This window comes from Carcharhinus amblyrhynchos, chromosome 9 (genome assembly GCF_965287045.1).
Source record: "Carcharhinus amblyrhynchos chromosome 9, sCarAmb.v2.hapA, whole genome shotgun sequence".
NCBI lineage: Eukaryota > Metazoa > Chordata > Chondrichthyes > Carcharhiniformes > Carcharhinidae > Carcharhinus > Carcharhinus amblyrhynchos.
The window spans coordinates 4,300,643-4,315,566 of NC_137332.1; the positions used below are offsets into that span (position 1 = coordinate 4,300,643).

The following is a 14,924-nucleotide window of genomic DNA, read 5'->3' on the forward strand; positions in this document are numbered from 1 at the left end:
TAGGGAGGTCTTGCTGCAGCTGTATAGGGCATTGGTGAGGCCGCAGCTGGAGTACTGTGTGCAGTTTTGGGCGCCGCACCTGCGCAAGGATATTTTGGCCCTGGAGGGAGTGCAGAGGAGGTTTACTAGGCTGATACCGGAGTTGAGGGGATTGAGCTATGAGGAGAGGCTGAATAAACTAGGCTTGTACTCGTTAGAGTTTAGAAGAATGAGGGGAGATCTCATTGAGACGTATAAGATGATGAATGGGATGGATAGGATAGAGGTGGAGAGACTCTTCCCGCTCAAAAAAGGCAGTAGGACTAGGGGGCACAGCCTCAAGATAAAGGGGAGGCGGTTTAGAACGGAGTTGAGGAGGAACTTCTTCACTCAAAGGGTGGTGAATCTCTGGAATTCTCTGCCCGTTGAAGTGGTGGAGGCTGCCTCGCTAAATATTTTTAAGAAGCGGGTTGATGGGTTTTTGATAAGAGAAGGGATTAAGGGTTATGGGGAGAGGGCGGGAAAGTGGAACTGAGCCACGACAGATCAGCCATGATCTTATTGAATGGCGGGGCAGGCTCGAAGGGCTAGATGGCCTACTCCTGCTCCTATTTCTTATGTTCTTATGTTCTTATTATTATACTCCATCTGCCACATCCTCGCCCACTCACTCAGCCTTTCCAAATCTCTCTGCAGACTTTCCGCATCATCCATGCAATTCGCTTTCCCACTCATCTTTGTGTCATCAGCAAACTTTGTTACCCTACACTCGGTCCCCTCCTCCAGGTTGTCTATGTACATGGTAAACAGTTGAGGCCCCAGCACCGATCCCTGTGGTACGCCACTAGTCACCAACCGCCAACCAGAATAACACCCATTTATTCCAACTCTCTGCTTCCTGTTAGATAACCAATCCTCAATCCACGCTAACACTTTACCCCCAACTCCATGTACCTTAATCTTCTGCAGCAACCTTTTGTGAGGCACCTTGTCGAATACCTTCCGGAAATCTAAAAACACCACATCCACCGGTTCCCCTCTGTCAACCGCACTCATTACATCTTCATAAAAATTCAGTAAGTTCGTCAAACACAACTTTCCCTTCATGAATCCATGCTGCGTCAGCTTGATCAAACCACTCTTTTCCAGGTGTCCTGCTATTTCTTCTTTAATAATGACTTCTTCTTTAATGGTCATTTTATTACTATATTCTTTTCTGTGTTGTGACACAATATTTCCCCTCCCCTCCACCTATAGTTGTGTCAACTTCAAATCAGTTCCAAATCAATCCCATGTTTTCTGCCTGATATCTTCGTAATTGTCCAATCTCACGTGTTGTTATTGGTCGATGCAGAGTTAAACTGATGATGGACCATTTAGTAGTTTCACCTTTGACCTGGACAGGGTAAGACTGAGCCAATCCTCCGAGCTGGTAGGCAGTGGGGCTATTTTAATATTTTCATCGGGAAGGTAAACATTCTTTGGTAATTCAGGAGTTTGCGCTCACATATCAGATTTACTAGGATGCTACCGGGACTTGATGGTTTGAGTTATAAGGAGAGGCTGGATAGACTGGGACTTTTTTCTCTGGAGCGTAGGAGGCTGAGGGGTGATCTTATAGAGGTCTATAAAATAATGAGGGGCACAGATCAGCTAGATAGTCAATATCTTTTCCCAAAGATAGGGGAGTCTAAAACTAGAGGGCATAGGTTTAAGGTGAGAGGGGGGAGATACAAAAGTGTCCAGAGGGGCAGTTTTTTCACACAGAGGGTGGTGAGTGTCTGGAACGAGCTGCCAGAGGCAGTAGTAGAGGCAGGAACAATTTTATCTTTTAAAAAGCATTTAGACAGTTACATGGGTAAGATGGGTATAGAAGGATATGAGCCAAAGGTGGGGAATTTGGACTAGCTTAATGGTAAATTCTGGGCGGCATGGACAAGTTGGGCCGAATGGCCTGTTTCCCTGCTGTAAACCTCTATGCCAGGTTCTGGGAGGGAGGAGATAAGGGTGAAGGCAGAGGCGAGGGAGACCTATAGAGGGCAGAGGTTTGGGAGGTCGGAGCGCTTCCCCCTCGACACCACCAGAGGGCGCGAGCATTGGGAGCTCGACACTCTTTCCACTACTGGCCTGCAGATGGCGCGACATTGGGAGGTCGATTCTCTTCCCCCTGGAGATCTGCAGAGGGCGCTAGAATTGGGAGGTCAGAGCGTGTAGCGCTTCTCCTTAGAGACCTGCAGAGGGCGGAAGTTTTGGAGGTCGGAATTATTTCCCTGGAGGTCTGCAGAGGGCGCGAGCATTGGGATGTCACAGCGCGGAGTTCTTTCCCCTGGAGGTCAGGAGAGGGTGCGGGCATTGGGAGGCCAGAGCCCTTTCCCTTGGCAGCCTGCAGTGGGCCGAGATTTGGGAGGTCGGATGGCGTACCGCTTCCCCTGGAAACCTGCAGAGGGCGCTGTCATTGGGAGGTCGGGTTTTTCTGGGCCGGGTGCACTCTTGTCGCTCGCTGTGCCTTTGGCGCCGGTGGCGGTTGCCATGGCGGAGGGGCCTAGCGACCCGCTCTCCTATTTCGCCGCGTACGGGAGCTCGGACTCGGAGAGCGAGGCGGACTCAGAGTCTGGGCCGGAGGCTGCGGCCTCGCGGTCCCCGGCCAGGGAGAGCCGAGCGGGAACAGGCCCGGCCCCCGCACCGGCCTCTCGGGCGGCTCTGCCCCGGCCGGACGAGCTGTTCGGCAGCGTCTCCAGACCCAGTTTCCTGGGCAGCCCGAGGACCGGCCTGATCGACTGGGAGCGGAGGCTGGTGCGGGCCCCGGAGGAGGTGAGAGCGGGGCCCGGGGGGACAGGGACATGAGGAGGGTAAAGAGCTGCAGCCCTTGGCCAGGCAGGGAATCCACAACAACAGGGAGCTGGACAGAGAGAAACCTCCCATTGTCAGAGGGTGGAGAATGAGGACAGATTTAAAATCTTGGCAAAAGAAACAAACACAATAGACAAAAAACATTTTTAAAGTTTAAAGTATTTGCTTGTCTTAACTAGGTTTACATTAACAGTGCAATGAAGTTACTGTGAAAATCCCCTGGTCGCCACACTCCGGTGCCTGTTCAGGTTCAGTGAGGGAGAATTTATCATGGTCAATCCATCTAACCAGCATGTCTTTCGGACTGTGGGAGGAAACTGGAGCACCTGGAGGAAACCCACACAGACACAGGGAGAAGGTGCAGACTCTGCACATACAGTGACCCAAGCTGGGGATGGAATCCTGGTGCTGCAAGGCAGCACTAATTACCGTTTTCACACAGCGAGTGATTCAGGTCCGGAATGCGCTGCCCGAGTGCGCAAGAGGAAGGTTCGTAGAACACTACAGCACAAACAGGCCCTTCGGCCCACAAGTTACCCCGATCACATCTGTACCTACCAAGCCATAGAACTATCTGTAACTCCCAATGCCATTAGATCCCGTATACTCATCCAGAAGTCTTTTAAAAGACCCCAGCGAGTTCGCCTCTACCACCACCGACGGCAGCCAATTCCACTCACTTACCACCCTCTGAGTGAAAAACTTACGCCTGACATCCATCTCCTCTGTACTTGCTTACCAGCACCTTAAACCTGTGTCAATTGAACCTGTTCAACTGACACATTCAAGAGGGAATGATACTATTGTCTGTAAAGGATGAACGTGCAGGGTTACAGGGAAAAGGTGTGAGAATGGAACTAGTGATTTGCTGGTGCAGCCCTAATGGGCCAAATGGCCTCCTTCTGCACTGGAACAATTCTGTGATTTGCAACTTTAGATGTGAGGATGAGAGTTGAAAGTGAAGAAATCAATAAATAAGAATAGTTACCCATCAGTTAGCCAATAATAATAAAGGATGCAACATTTAACAATCAAACTTTCAGCATAATGCAGAAATAAAATTAATAAGATGTTTTGGTTCAGTGTCTTTAATTTAGGAAAAATTAAAAGGGGTCATGTGATCTTTTTTGAGATCTGCTTAATAACATTTCTGAGTGACATGGCTGTTAACAATTAGACAGTGGCCTGGTTTCGTTTGCTGGAAAGAAGGTATAAGGTGTTCACACTCTGAGATAATGGCAGCAGCATCTGTGTTTACAGTGCTCAGACTGCTGGTCTCCATAGTCCAGGAAGTTTTTGAGAGTTTGTTTGTTTTTCAAGTTTGTTTCATAGTATTTTAGAATTAGTAATAGAGAGAGAAGAATTTTTAATCATTGTTTTCTGTGATAATGCTTGGGCTTAGACTAATCTGCATTTCTGCTGATTTGACAGCCACCGAAAGAATTTAAAGCCTGGAAAACAAATGCCGTGCCCCCGCCAGAGACCTACGCAGTGGAGGAGAAAAGGCCACCATTGGGTGTGGACATGGCAGTCAAATGGTCCAGCATGTATCAGGACAATGGTGATGATGCTCCACAACGCAGAGCTGCCTTGCTCCCTGAGGAGCCTGAAATCTCAGAATCAGGTAAGATCAAGCCCCAGTCCCTTGGAAAGCACTCAATATGCTTTTGGTCAGCTCCACATGGTGGTCACTCAAATGTTAAATGCCATTTTCCCTCTGCTGGCAGTGCACTTAGCCCTGAACCATCAGTTGTGGATGCGACATTATGAACAATTTCGCTCTATAGCAATTTCATTAACTTGGTCACAGGACATGATGAATTTCAAAGCAGTTGCAGTCGTTAAGGCACATTGGGGTGTTTGCCTTTATTGGCCAAAACCTAGAGTAATAGAGCAGGGAGGTTATGCTTGAATTTCCTGCATGAAACCATAGTTAGGCCACAGCTAGAGTCCTGTTGATAATTCTGGTCATCGCATTGCAGGAAATCTGTGATTCCATTATTTATTCATTCATTCGTGGGACGTAGACATCGCTGGCTGGGCCACCTTTTATTGCCAATCCTTAGTTGCCCTTGAACTGAGTGGTTTGCTAGGTCATTTTAGAGGGCAGTTGAGAGTCTATGGTGCTGGAGTCACATGTAGGGCAGACTGGGTAAGGATGGTAGATTTCCTTTTTTAAAGCACATTAGAGAAGCAGATGGTATTTTTTTCTGACAATCGTTTCAGGAAATTCTTAATTCCAGATTTCTATATTGCATTAAAATTCCATTATCTGCCATGGTGAGATTCAAACCCGGGTGCCCAGAATATTTGCTGAGTTTCTGACACAGTGGACTGGGTACAGAGGAGATATACGAGCATGTTACAACAACGGAGTATTTTAACTGCTGCTAGAGCTGATATTCTGGGATTCTTTACTTTGGCACAGAGGAAGTAGAAAGGAGATTTCATTGTGATGTCGAGAATAATGAATGTTGACAAAGTGGATAGGAAGGAATTAGTCCCCTTAGCACTGATGGCATCTCTCTGTCTCATGAAATTGTTTGCACTGTGATGGCTAACACTGTTAAACATCACCTGGTGTGACTCAGGAGTCCCTACACTGGCACAGCAGTCTCTGCCACATCTGCTTCGTAGGCAGTGGACTGAGAAGGTGCACGATTTGCTGGCCTGTTTTCTCTGGGCTGTCTTCTTGGCTTTATTTACTGCTCACTTCTTTCAATTCCTTTAACTGTCTCCCTGTTTTCAGTATCAATATCCACCACCTTCATACAAGTTTGCGGGTAACCTTGTAATGGAGGTATGGGTGCCCAGGAGGTCATGATCGAGGACCCAGTTCTGAAATTTTTTGGGAGTATGGCTGTCATCCATCCAATCAACGTGGCTGAGGGAGTGCAGACGTCATTGGCTTTGCAGTGTGTGCATACTGGTGGAATTGGCATGCGCCAGGATCTGAGTTGGTGACCTTGTCCTGCCAAAAGATTCGTAGGAGACATCTGAGACAGTGAAGGTGGAAACAGTTCAGCCTTTCTTCCTCCCAACATATGATGTGTCCAGGTTTCACCACAGTAGCAGATTTTGCTGGAGACACAAGCTCGGTAGACTCAGCTTGGTGTTCTCAGTCAGATTGCTGCTGTTCCACACTCTCTCTCTCTCTCTCTCACTCTCTCTCAGCTTGGACAGAACAGTTGCAGCTGCAACATGTATGTGCTGATTTCAGCATCAAGTAACATATTGCTAGTGGTTGCGGAGCTGAGATATGTGAAGCTATTGTTATGGTTCAGGTCAGAAATTTTAAAGCGCTTTATGGATCCATCTGAATCATAAGTTTTGCACCTTAAATTTGACTAGGATAAGCATGATAGGTTTCACTTCAGGTATGATTCAAATGACCAACTAGGGAGCTTTTCTTAATTAAACTTTGATAAAATAGTTAGCATGTATACTAAGAAAATTAGCAGGAACTCTTATCAATTACAAATAAAACAACTACAATAATGTATAACCCCCCACAAATATATATCTAAGATGTTCCAATCAAAACCAGTCCCATAAACAACCCATTAAACAGGTTCAATACAACAAAGACTAATGCTCATGTGATATTAGAATTGAATCCTTTGGATGAATTCTGCAGTTCTCTTGATAGACTCAGTTTGAAGTTAAAAGAGCTTTCCAGACAGAAGCCTAGGGAGAATCTAGGCAAACCACCAACAGCAGATTCTCCCCTTCAGAAAGACAAGACTTTGTTTTCAGCTAACCAATAGAATTTCCAAATAAAAAAAGGAGAGAAAAACACTTTCTTTCATCTTGTTGTCCCTTCTGAAACTAACCTGCAGCTCAGAACTGAAAATGAAAATGTTCCTGTCACCTGACCTGCCAACTAACTTTTCCCCCTAACAATGCAGGATCATGAAACTAATCTCAGAAAGCACCTGAGGCCCCCATTTAAGCCACTTAAGGAACAATAAAAGGACATCTGGTAGACAGCTTAGCAGCAATGGGAAACACTGAAGCCGAGAGCTCCAGAGATCATGATAAGACATAGAATGGTACAACACGGTACAGGCCCTTCAGCCCTCAATGTTGTGTCTAGCCATGTCCAAACCCAAGATCAAGCTATTCCCTATCATTCTGTGCCTATACAATAACCGCTTGAAAGTTCCTAAAGTGTCCGACTCCACTATCACAGCAGACAGTGCATTCTACACCCCAACCACTCTCTGAGTAAAGAATCTACGTAAAGAGTAAAGAATAAGGAACGTTATAGATAGGCCCCTAGTAACAGCTACATCCACCCGAGGAAATAGTCTCTGAACGTCCACTCTACGTATCCCCCTCATCATCTTATAAACTTCCATTAAATCACCTCTCATCCTCCTCCGCTCCAAAGAGAAAAGCCCCAGCTCCCTCAACCTTTCCTCCATAAGACCTACCCTCCAAACCCAGGCAGCATCTTGGTAAATCTCCTCTGCACTCTCTCCAATGCTTCCACATCCTTCTTATACTGAGGTGACCAGAACCGCGCACACTATTCCAAATGTGGTCTCACCAAGGTCCTGTGTGGTTGCAGCATAACCCCACGGCTCTTAAACCTCCTGTTAATAAGCGCTAACACACTACAGGTCTTCTTTGCGGCTCTATCCACTTGAGTGGCAACCTTCAGAGATCTGAGGATATGAACCCCAAGATCTCTCTGTTCCTCCACATTTCTCAGAACCCTGCCATTGACCCTGTAATCCACGTTCAAGTTTGTCCTACCAAAATGAATCACCTCGCACTTATCAGGGTTAAACTCCATCTGCCACTTTTCTGCCCAGCTCTGCATCCTATCAATGTCTCTTTGCAGCCTACAAGAGCCCTCCACCTCATTCACTACTCAACTAATCTTGGTGTTATCAGCAAATTTACTAACCCACCCTTTAGCTGCCTCTTCTAAGTCATTGATAAAAATCACAAATACCAGAGGATCCAGCATGATCACTGTGGTACACCACTGGTAACTGGCCTCCAATGTGAAAATTGTCCCTCCACCACCACCCTCTGTCTTCTATGAGATAGCCAGTTACTTATCCAATCGGCCGAATTTCCTTCTATCCCACACCTCCTTACTTTCTTCATGAGCCCACTGTAGGGAATCTTATCAAACGCCTTACTAAAATCCATGTTTATGACATCAACTGTTCTATCTTCATCCACACACTTAGTTACCTCCTCAAAGAATTCAGTCAAGTTTGTGAGGCAAGACTTACCCCTCACAAATCCGTGCTGACTATCCTGGATTAAGCTGCATCTTTCCAAATGATGTGGGTATGCCGGCATTGGACTGGCGTAAATACAGTAAAAAGTTTGTCTGTGCTTTATATGCTCTGTCTGAGGCCAGAACTCTCCATTCACCTGACGAAGGGGCTAACCCCGAAAGCTTGTGAGTCTATTATCAAATAAATCAGTTGGACTAAAACCTGGTGTTGTCAGACTTTTTACTGTCTTTCCAAATGGTCATAAATCCTATCCCTCAGGTCCTTTTCCATTAAGTTACTGATCACTGAAGTAAGACTAACTGACCTATAATTACCAGGGTCATTCCTATTTCCTTTCTTGAAGAAAGGAACGACATTCGCCACTCTCAAGTCCTCTGGCGCAATCCCTGTGGATGGTGAGGATCCAAAGATTGAAGCTAAAGGCTCTGCAGTCTCATCTTCTGCATCCCAAAGTATCCTAGGATGTATCCCATTGGCCCAGGGAACTTGTCGACCCTCAGGTTTTTCAAAATTGCTGATACATCTTCCCTCAGAACATCTACTTCCTCCATCCTATCAGCCTATATCTCACACTCATCTTAAAAAAATGGCCCCTCTCCTTAGTGAACACTAAAGAAAAGTATTCATTCGACATTTCACCTATCTCTTCTGACTCCATGCACAAGTTCTCACTATTATCCTTGACTGGCCCTAACCTCACCCTGGTCATTCTTTTATTTCTCACATAAGAGTAAAAAGCCTTGGGGATTTCCTTGATCTGACCTGCCAAGGACTTCTCATGTCCCCTCCTAGCTCTCCTAAGTCCTTTTTTAACTCATTCCTTGCTTCCTTGCAACCCTCAAGCGACCCAACTGAAACTTTCTCATCCTTAAATACACTTCCTTTTTCCTCTTGACAAGACATTCAAAATTCTTTGTGAACCATGGTTCCCTCACTCAGCCATTTCCTTCCTGCCTGACAGGGACACACCTATCAAGGACATGCAATATTTATTCCTTGAACAAGCTCCACTTTTCATTTGTGCCTTGACCTGACAGTTTCTGTTCCCATCTTATGCTCCCTAACTCTTGCCTAATCGCATCACAATTACCGCTCCCCCAATTATAAACCTTGCCCTGCTGTATGGCCCTATCCCTCTCCATTGCAATAATGAAAGACACTGAATTGTGGTCACCATCTCCAAAGTGCTCTCCCACAAACAAATCTAACACTTGGCCCAGTTCATTACCCAGTACCAAGTCCAATGTGGCCCCACCTCTTGTAGGCTTATCCACGTATTGTGTCAGGAAACCTTCCTGCACACACTGTTTTTCAAAAAAAATCTTTTTTAAAGGTACACTAATGTCACACTATCCACAGCCTCCAGCATCATGTTGTCTATGCCGATGGATAGCGATTACGGCAACATTTTGGACCATGACACATGTCTTTGTGGTGGTAAAACCAAACACTTTACAGACGTGGGAGAGTCTGACTAAATGTTGTGAGTGTGCTCCTTGATATGGAATGTGGGTGTGGCACTATCAGTGTAAAACAGTCCTCAAGAAGACTTGGCTTATCTTTTGTCTTCAATCTCAGGTTATCTCGGCCAAACAGCTTTCTGTTCTAGTATGTGTGATCCTTTTGCAAGTGGGAACAGATTCTCCACACACAATCCGTCCAGAACCATGATGATTTTGAACACCTCTATCAAATCTCTCAGCCAAGATTGGACGAATGGGACAAAGAGTCAGCAAAGGCTCAATGGGCCATATGGCCTCATTCTGTGCTGAATCTCTGTTTGATGTCACTGCAGATTCAGTCCCTCCTCTGACTGTACCTCTCAAACTTTACCACTTTGATTTCCAGGTACCAATTGCTGATTGGCATAATGCCTCTGTTCAGTTTTTATGCTACCTTGCACTAAGTTCCTTAGACAATCAGTCTGCCATGGTTTCTCAATTTAAAACAAAGTCTATGAATAGTTGCTTGTATGTAATTTTTAAAACCATACAGTTAATGCAGCATTATCTGTGTTTCATGTAGTCACTTTCCAAATTATCTTCCAAAGCTTCCTCAGGACAGAGCTTTACTCGAGTTATTGCCTTGACGTATATTGATTATACTCTGCTGGGCTTCTTTCTCTTACGATATGAGTAAGACCGGATTTGGAGGATTCCAAATTCACCCTTTATAAGAACATAAGAACATAAGAACATAAGAAATAGGAGCAGGAGTAGGCCATCTGGCCCTTCGAGCCTGCCCCACCATTCAATAAGATCATGGCTGATCTGTCGTGGCTCAGTTCCACTTTCCCGCCCTCTCCCCATAACCCTTAATCCCCTCTCTTATCAAAAACCCATCAACCCGCTTCTTAAAAATATTTAGCGAGGCAGCCTCCACCACTTCAACGGGCAGAGAATTCCAGAGATTCACCACCCTTTGAGTGAAGAAGTTCCTCCTCAACTCCGTTCTGAACTGCCCCCCCTTTATCTTGAGGCTGTGCCCCCTAGTCCTACTGTCTTTTTTGAGCGGGAAGAGTCTTTCCACCTCTATCCTATCCATCCCATTCATCATCTTATACGTCTCAATGAGATCTCCCCTCATTCTTCTAAACTCTAACGAGTACAAGCCTAGTTTATTCAGCCTCTCCTCATAGCTCAACCCCCTCAACTCCGGTATCAGCCTAGTAAACCTCCTCTGCACTCCCTCCAAGGCCAAAATATCCTTGCGCAGGTGCGGCGCCCAAAACTGCACACAGTACTCCAGCTGCGGCCTCACCAATGCCCTATACAGCTGCAGCAAGACCTCCCTACTTTTATATTCAATCCCCCTCCCATTATCTTCATGTCAAGTTATAGAAAAGTATCAGGGTTTTTGAATTAATGAATGGAAGGTTCAGCGCAATCAGAAGCAGACAGGGGAGATGGTGGAGAGCGGTTTTGTCACTGGACTAATAATCCAGAGACCCCAGGTTCAAATCCCATCATTGCAGATGGTGGAATTTAAATTCAATTTTAAAAAAAATCTGGAATTCAAGAGTCTACTGATGACCACGAAACCATTGTCGATTGCCAGAAAAACCCATCTGGTTCACTGGGTAAAAGTAAATGACTGCAGATGCTGGAATCTGAAACCAAAAGAGAAAATGCTGGAAAATCTCAGCAGGTCAGGCAGCATCTGTAAGGAGAGAAAAGAACTGACGTTTCCAGTCCAGGTGACCCTTTGTCAAAAGTTCACTGATGTGCTTTAGGGAAGGAAATCTGCCATCCTGACCAGGTCTGGCCTACATGTGACTCCAGACCACAGCAATGTGATTGACTCTTAAATGTTCTCTGAAATGGCTGAGCAAGATACACAGTTCAAAGGCAATTCGGGATGGGCAATAAATGCTGGCCAGCCAGTAAAGCTCATCCCCTGAGCAAATAAAAAAAGATTTCTGTTCCACATCTGTCTCTGGATCACTCATTGCTTCATTCCCATTGATAACAAATCCTAGAAGCTTGTATAGAATTTAACTTCCTCACCATCATTTCCCTGCTTTTTTAATGTTCTTAGATCAAAGCTAGAGGTATAATGAAATATGGTATGGGCTGTTCTGTTTCCCTCTCCACTGCTGCTCATAGCAAGTCAGGCCATTTCTAGCTGCATAATGAAACCTGTTGTAATTGGCAATTGTTCTGCGTCAAACCGAGTTACTTACTGCTGGACACATTCTCTCCTTTTAGACGAAGACGATGCAGAGGACTCATCAGCGAAGAAGCGCAAGATTGAAACGTTTCAACAGAAGGAGAAAAGAAAGCGAAATCAGGGGCAAGCCAATAGGGAGAAAAGCTTTGTGGAGGAAGAAAAGCGAATTCTCAGACAGGAGTTTTGCTTAAAGGATTGATGAGAATGGTAACTCGGTAACCTCCTTCTCTCATCCAGCTTGCTCATAACGACTGGCTCACTTCTCTTCAGAAGATCAGATCACAGACTTGATGTTCCAGATTAAACTGTTTTGTGAATGCTATATGGAGCCTGCAGTTGTGTGAAATAAAGCTGTATATATATTGTTCGCTCATTCATCTCAAATAAACAGTCAGACCTTTTGACAGAAAGCAGCGTGAAATCTACCTGCTGGTGCTGACTTTTTGGTGTGAACTTAACAAATTTCCCCTTGATCTGGCACTTTGATGTCATGCAGCCAAGACAAGCACTTTGATTAAGGAAACACTTCAAAAATGAAATGTGTACAGCTGGCTCAAGAATTGAAAAACAGGTTTAATTAGTCTCCTATTAGTGGTATTTGTTACACCACTCCTAATCTACAAAACACAAGAGCGTGAAGCCTTGGCACAACCTGCACAGACTTGTCATCCATTGTTCTGACCACGTGTTCTGGTATTCTGTTGATTTTTTTTTAATTGTCACATTTAGCATTGACAGTTTCATGTCTGTGGTTATGTATAAATGCCATCCTGTATGAAACAATGTGGCCATGGTGTATGAATTATACAGTTAATACAGACTAGAACAAGGGTCCATACTTAAAAGCTGTTCAGTCACTAATAAAATCCAATAGGAAATTCTTTACCCAGAGAATGGTGAGAATGTGGAACTCACTCCCACTGGAAGTGGCTGATGCAAATTGTATGGATATGTTTAACGGGAAAGCTGGATACACCCAAGGGAGAAAGGAATAGAAGGATATTCTAATAGGGTGAGGTGAGAGGGGTAGAAGGGTGCTCATGGAGCAGAAACACCAGCGTGGTTGGGCCAAATGGCCTGTCTGTGTGCTGTAAGTATTTTCTAAATTAAGAGTTTCAATATTTAGTTGATGTTAAGATTTGGAGCTTTTTTGGGTGAATGCAATATAGTTTTTGATGCTAATCATGCACACGTGGAGATGCTGATCTTAATTAAATCCTTGCTCTTTCTGCATAAAATGGCCTCTCAAGTGTACATGACTGAATCTGTTATGTGGTAATTAACTTGTCATTTGACTACTAACCATTGTGGTTTCAGTTGCGAAAGGGTTGTGCTGTAGCTGACATATGTCTCTATTAAATTCAAACTTTAGAGCAAGGGAATCAGGGGTTTTGGGGAAAAGGCAAGAGAATGGGGGGTGAGAAAAATATCAGCCATGATTGAATGGCAGAGCAGACTCGATGGGCTGAGTGGCCTAATTCTGCTTCTGTGTCTTATGGTAGACTTCAGGAGAAAAAGTAATGAGCGGATAACTTTGACATGAGCAGCAGAAAGACATCATGGATTAACTAGTACAAAGGGTACAACATGTGTTTAACACATCTCTGTAGAACAAACAGCTCACATAGGATCAGACAGCTGGTGTAGGAATTAACTGTCCTTGGATGGAAATTGAAATACGTGACTTTAGGAGTGTGTCAAATAGTTAAGTGAGGTTACCACAAGTACAGAAGTAGAAGGGAGAAAGCACTGAAGAGAAACTTTGAGGAGATGACGTTTTACAATCTGAATTATAGTACTAGATCAAAACAATTTTGTACCACATTTTTCAGACTAGCTGATAGTGGCCGTCACAGCATTGGAGGAGAGGAGTTTGATGGTTGGTGTTCTCTGTCCTGTAGCTACAGATTGCACCTTGGCTGCCAGAGCTCAAACTCTGTGTCTAATTTAACTTATTGTGGATGTATGGGACTTGTATGTTTACTATGCTTGGTATATCAATATGAGACAAGGCAGAGACTCTTGTATTCCTTAATAAAGTAAATAAGTTGATTAATTTTTGGACTTATTTAATAAACACAATCTGGCACTGGGATTGTATGTGAAGTGAGTTTCAGTATTTTCAGCTCAGTTCTTATGCTATTTGGCTTTGAAGCAGCTCTGGCTTTAATAGGATCATCACTCAGCATCCACCTTACACCAATTCATGAATTCCCAAATATCTATCACTCTATCTTGAATATACTCAATGTCTGAGCATTCACAACTTGGGGTGGGTGACATTCACAAGTTCGAAGAATTTTCTGCTCATTTCAGTCCCAGATAACTAACTTTGTGATATTGAGAGCCTGTGTTCTCGATTGCATAGCCAGGGAAGCGTTTCCTCACCATCTACGTTTAAGAATTTTATGTTTCAATTTGATATCTCATTCTTCTACATTCCAAGGAATATATTTATAGTCCATTCAATAGCCAGGATTCTCCCAAAAAAGATTATAGTGTTGAATTTTCAGAAAAAACTGGAGTAAATCGTGCTGGTTTTTTCAGTGGGAGTTCATACTAGAATCTCCCACACTCAATGCAATGCAGAGGCCACCGGTGTGAATATCATTAGATTTCAGGGGATGGGGCCTATTCCCACCTAACAGGTAAGAGTTCAGGGTCTCTGTGCAGTGGCCTGAAGTGTCAGCCTCCCTTTTTGCTGGCCAGCCTGGGAGCCCTGCAGTGCTGCCCCCTGCCCTGGACCGTCCAGTCTCCAGCCCCACAGTGATGATGCTGCGCCCCCCCCCCCCCCCCCAGGTGACCACCTGCCCTGCCCAGATCACTGGTCGGTCTTGCTGCAGCTGTATAGGGCATTGGTGAGGCCGCAGCTGGAGTACTGTGTGCAGTTTTGGGCGCCGCACCTGCGCAAGGATATTTTGGCCTTGGAGGGAGTGCAGAGGAGGTTTACTAGGCTGATACCGGAGTTGAAGGGGTTGAGCTATGAGGAGAGGCTGAATAAACTAGGCTTGTACTCGTTAGAGTTTAGAAGAATGAGGGGAGATCTCATTGAGACGTATAAGATGATGAATGGGATGGATAGGATAGAGGTGGAGAGACTCTTCCCGCTCAAAAATGACAGTAGGACTAGGGGGCACAGCCTCAAGATAAAGGGGGGGCGGTTTA

General features: G+C 44.9%; 1 protein-coding gene across 1 annotated transcript; it reads left to right on the forward strand.

Annotated features, from left to right (window-relative positions):
* The first annotated feature begins 2,472 nt into the window (after window positions 1-2,472).
* On the forward strand, window positions 2,473-13,854 carry c9h1orf52 (chromosome 9 C1orf52 homolog). Its single transcript, XM_080195094.1, has 3 exons — window positions 2,473-2,790; window positions 4,261-4,453; window positions 11,798-13,854. Exons 1-3 carry the CDS (start codon window positions 2,509-2,511, stop codon window positions 11,956-11,958), a joined length of 636 nt encoding a protein of 211 aa, XP_080051220.1. The 5' UTR covers window positions 2,473-2,508; the 3' UTR covers window positions 11,959-13,854.
* The last annotated feature ends 1,070 nt before the right edge of the window (window positions 13,855-14,924 follow it).